General features: G+C 45.0%; 1 protein-coding gene across 1 annotated transcript; it reads right to left on the reverse strand.

Moving 5' to 3' along the window:
- Positions 1-545: 545 nt before the first annotated feature.
- Positions 546-1364, reverse strand: LOC308321751 (DNA-directed RNA polymerase II subunit RPB3-like; the record flags this gene model as incomplete). Its single annotated transcript, XM_080772841.1, has 1 exon — positions 546-1364. One exon carries the CDS (start codon positions 1362-1364, stop codon positions 546-548), a length of 819 nt encoding a protein of 272 aa, XP_080628967.1.
- Between the last annotated feature and the right edge of the window lie 3728 nt (positions 1365-5092).

Here is a 5092-nt window from a genome sequence, read left to right on the forward strand (position 1 = left end):
CTGTGTTAATGTGACACTTGGTGTCAAATGTCACCTCAACCGGAGGGACAGGATGTACCCATCGAAGGGGATACATCAAGCACAAACACTGTGAAATCCAGAGTGTTCATTTAGTCCACAAGGTCCATTTAGTTCCATTTATGATTTAAATTGACACTGAGGAAATTACCGTGATGGACATTGATTTGTTGCTGTGCAAATGCAAGGACGGTGCATAACGGTATGAGGTGACTTATAAAAAAGGCCTACATTGTTCTCAAACCTTGCACGTACAAGCAAAAACAAAGCAATCCTCTTTGTAGGAGGTCCTCAGAGTTACTAGGGGCTGCCAAATATTATTTTTGATAGAAACAACCTTATAGCATACATATTCTGGTGGGAACATTTGTCAAAAATAGCTGAGATACAAGCAATGTGACGCGTTGTGACAAGCTCACAACTCGTGCTTGTAGATCGGCTACTTTTGGTGAGAGGTTTGACGACTGTTTGGCATGTTTCCTCATGCCAATAAAGCCTGTTGAACACACACAGGACAAGGCCCCGATTCAGTTGAGAATGTGGATCTCATGGCTGAGCTGGGTCTGCAGGTCACCCAGCTTCCTCTTGAGGACGGCCAGGGCCGACAAGACGATGGTCTCCGGCCGCAGGGAGCCGCACGTCTCCACGTTGTAGTAGAACCTGTCCGGGTGCGGGGCTCCGTCCGGCCTGTAGGGGGCCTGTGCCTCGTTCCCCACCATCTCCGAGTTATTGCTCTTGGGCCACTCCTGGGGCTGCGGGTACACCGTGTGCCTCAGGGCGTTGTCCGGGTCATATTCGAAGGACACCCCCGCCGTGGGGTTCCACTTGGCGTGCTCCTTGCCGAAGCCCTTCGTGGCGTAGGCCCTGAAACGCAGCTCCTGGCCCTTCCGGAGCTTCACCAGCAAGATGTCGTCCTGGTGGTTTTGGTCGTCGCCGGAGACGTTGTCCCGGGAGGTCACAGGGATGACCTTGGGGTTGTTGGACACAAGGTCCCGCGAGGTGACATGGCGGGTCTGGTCCTCGGTGCAACGGACGTTCAAGGTGAACTCGACAGAGCACTCAGGGCAGAACTCGTCGCACAAGCAGGCCCTAGAGTATTGCATTTTGTCCACGACGTCATCGCTGGTGAGCGGGATGAGGCCGACACGGTGGGCAATGAACTCGTCGTGGAGGACGGACGAGTTGGCGTCGATTTGGACCCAGTCGATGGCAATCGTGGGAACCTCGGACATGAAGACGCGGCGGATGGAGTTGGCGACCGACAGATCGGTGCTCTCGATGACAAACTTCACATTGTCGTCTGATAATTCTGTTAGTTTGACCGTTGGCTGGTTCACATACGGCATGACTTAAATGAAAGAGACAATGTAGTACCGGTAGATTATGTTGTAAACAGAACTGCACTATACGTTCTGGTTCAAGGCCCTGTTTACTATTTTGGAAATTAAATTGTTTTCTTCAGTCTGATATGGTTCCATTTGTCTATGTCTTCCCAGCGAGCTTCACACTGACAGATGTATGGTTGTGACCTGCCTTTTAAGGACCAAATTCAGCAACCTTGTGACATCATTGATATGTCACAGCCTAGGTCCTAGGGGTGTGACGATATGGGTACCTCACGATACGATATATATTGCAACATTAGGCCCTCGATAACGATAATATCACGGTATTCGATATATTGCGATATTTGCGATATATCCATAAACTATATATATAGTATAAACGTATCGGTATGACATTTCATCAACGATATATCACGATATCTGCAACTACAAAATACTTGGAACTGAAGAAAATGCTATTTTCGTGCTCGGACACAGGGAGGGACACACACATAGCTGTCTATAGTGGTTGCACCACTCAAACACTAAATTAATACTCAATAAACTCCCCCTTTGCCTCATACCCTCATCATAATACCTCACAAACACCACCAACTGACCATTATCACTGGTATCATGATTATCATCATAATACCTCACAAACACCACCAACTGACCATTATCACTGGTATCATCATAATACCTCACAAACACCACCAACTGACCATTATCACTGGTGTCAGTGGATTTATCCACTGCTGGGGAAATGCATTCGACCATTCAACCATTCGACCTGCGCCGAGCTCGCCTGTTCCGACATCATAACACTTCATATTTGGGCATGCTTTGCAGCCTTACACAGAACTCCATATATAGGAATAATGTTATTTTTCATGTTTATGAATTGAATACCCAGGCCCTGAATGGAAACAAGACCGCAAGGACTTTTTTCGGTGATCCCTTTGGAAGTGTGTTTGAATGTATACCCTGTACTGATTACATTTCTGTTTGACTGTACTCTGTACTGATTACATTTCTGCTAATCAGTGCCGGTTCTAGGCCTTTTGAGGCCCTAGGCAACATATTATACAGAGCCCAAAATGTTTATAAACAAATCACAAATGTTTGTAAACAAATCACAAATGTTTATAAACAAATCACAAATGTTTATAAACAAATACCAAAATGTTTATAAACAAATCCCAAATCCCTTGGTCCTACCCCCCCGACCATGAGACTTACTACAGGTCAACTGGTAGTGGTCCTACCCCCCCCCCCCATGAGACTTACAAATCCCAAATGTTTATAAACAAATCCCAAATGTTTGTAAACAAATCCCAAATGTTTATAAACAAATCCCAAAATGTTTATAAATAAATCACAAATGTTTATAAACAAATCACAAATGTTTATAAACAAATACCAAAATGTTTATAAACAAATCCCAAATCCCTTGGTCCTACCCCCCCGACCAATGAAGTATTCAATAAATCAATCAATGACTGATTTTAGACATGGTTGCATGCTGAAAATAGCCAATCTACAAGCTCACAGCGTACATTGTCTCTTTACTCATCGTTTAAGTCATCATAGCTAACCCGTAATTCTTATTTAGTTTTTATTCACTTTTCCTCAGTGAAAAAAGGTAGTCGACAAACATGTTTCGTCATGGTTTTAGTCGACGAAATCAACACTATGGCGTACACCACAAATCGACGATCTACAAGCTCGGTAGACATCAAAGTATAAATCACGCTTAAGTTGTGTGTTGCTTCCTTGCAGTTTATTTATCAAACACGCACGCACACGCGCACACACACACACACACCATGCTTCATTTATCTGAATGGAAACACTGTCTAATTGACACTGACATCATAATTGATAGTCGGCCAATCTTCAGCAATGATTTACCGGGCCATGCGCTTGTGTGTGTGTGTGTGTGTGTGTGTGTGTGTGTGTGTGTGTGTGCATGCGTGCATGTGTGTGTGTGTGCGTGCATGTGCATGTGCATGTGCATGTGCATGTGCATGTGCATGTGCATGTGCATGTGCATGTGCATGTGCATGTGCATGTGCATGTGCATGTGCATGTGCATGTGCATGTGTGCGTGTGCGTGAGTGTGTCTGCTTCAACAGTACTGTATATTATTATATTAACCGCCACATCTGTGTATCTTTTAAGATTGTTAAATGTTTGCACACCTGCGGTGTGTGTGTGCGTGCATGCGTGCGGGTGCGTGCATGCATGCGTGCATGTGTGTCTGTGTGTGTATAGTGGGGGCATGCTTTTCATTCCCTGCATGTCAGAAATGTCAAGTATCCTCAAATAGTGCATTAATCCCTGCACGGCAGTATGAGTGATCGTGTGTAAAGATAACCACAATGCTACGTGACAAGACAGCTCCATGGGACACACATGCATTTGTACACCCTCAGAGTTAAATAAACGCTGATATGGGTCCCCGATATCAATCACACTTGTGTGAAGTGGGCGCAGCGAGGGCAGTATTTATATCAGCCAGAGATGACGTCTTACGTTGTCATGTATTGCCCTAATCACACATCCATAGACGGAGGGGCCATCAAAAAACAAGAAAACAAACAAACAAATGGGGGTCCTTGTGTGACTTGTGTCCACAAATTCAAAAAGTAGCAGATCTACAAGCTCGAAACGTGGCGCGTATGTCTGCTATGCTTTTGATGCTTTTGTGTGACGATCAAATAGGGCACTAATCAAAAAGGGAGATAAAAGGTTGCCCGACAGCAAAAATATGAAACGGGTGTTGATTTTGACAGCAAATTTTGATTTAGTTTAGACATAGTCAACACGTTGTGAGCTTGTCGATGTGCTATTTTCAGAGTGCAACACAGAGCCCCACAAAACATATTAATGAGCATAAATGACCAAACATAAAAGACTTCTCCACTAGTCCCTCCCTAACATTTTAGTCTGGTGCTGCGACTCTGGTGCAACGCACAGGTCCTGGACCTGGTGAGAGCAGGAGTGGACCTGGTGAGACGTAGGAGGGGCCCGGACAGGAGTCAACCCACAGAGCCTAGTCCTTCCACGAACGCCAGAAGCGTACCTCCCAGTCCCTGCAGAGTAGTTCCGGAGTAGTTAACGTATTGTGTGGCCTTGGTCTTTTCCCTAGTGGACTGATCGAGGGTAGCTATATTGGGACGTAAGCCGGCACATGATCACCCTGGCTGGGTCGCCTGACTGAGGGGTATGATGTTCGAGAGACCCGAGACCCCATTGACCTTGGGGTACATCACTGAGGATACGTCCCAGGTGCATCCATGCAAAGTTTTTTTTGTTCTATTTTTCGTCATAGTTTTACTTGACAAAATAAACACTTTTTGTGACACTGTGTCTGGTGGGAAACAGCTAGCCTGCCATTGCCAGACTGATGATGTGGATTCAATTCAATGTTTCAATTCACAGGGCATTATTGGCATGAGAAAACATTGTCAAAGCAAAAAGTGGAACAATATGACCAAAACAAAATGTATGTCGAATTGAAAGATTAAAAAAAATAGAACGCAGGGGCTCGCAACTCACTTTAAGATGCTCCAAACTTTATTAACTTTAAAATGACGTTTCGACCTTATATGGTCTTTGTCAAGTATAGGAATTGAAAGATTCACTCACACGTTCCTCGGACATTCCCATCATCAGTCTGGCAATGCCAGGCTAGTTAACTAACGGTAGGACATTTCCTGCCCTCTCTCATTAATTCCCCGGCC

The sequence above is a fragment of the Protomyctophum bolini genome (genome assembly GCF_963924005.1).
Source record: "Protomyctophum bolini genome assembly, chromosome: 9".
NCBI lineage: Eukaryota > Metazoa > Chordata > Actinopteri > Myctophiformes > Myctophidae > Protomyctophum > Protomyctophum bolini.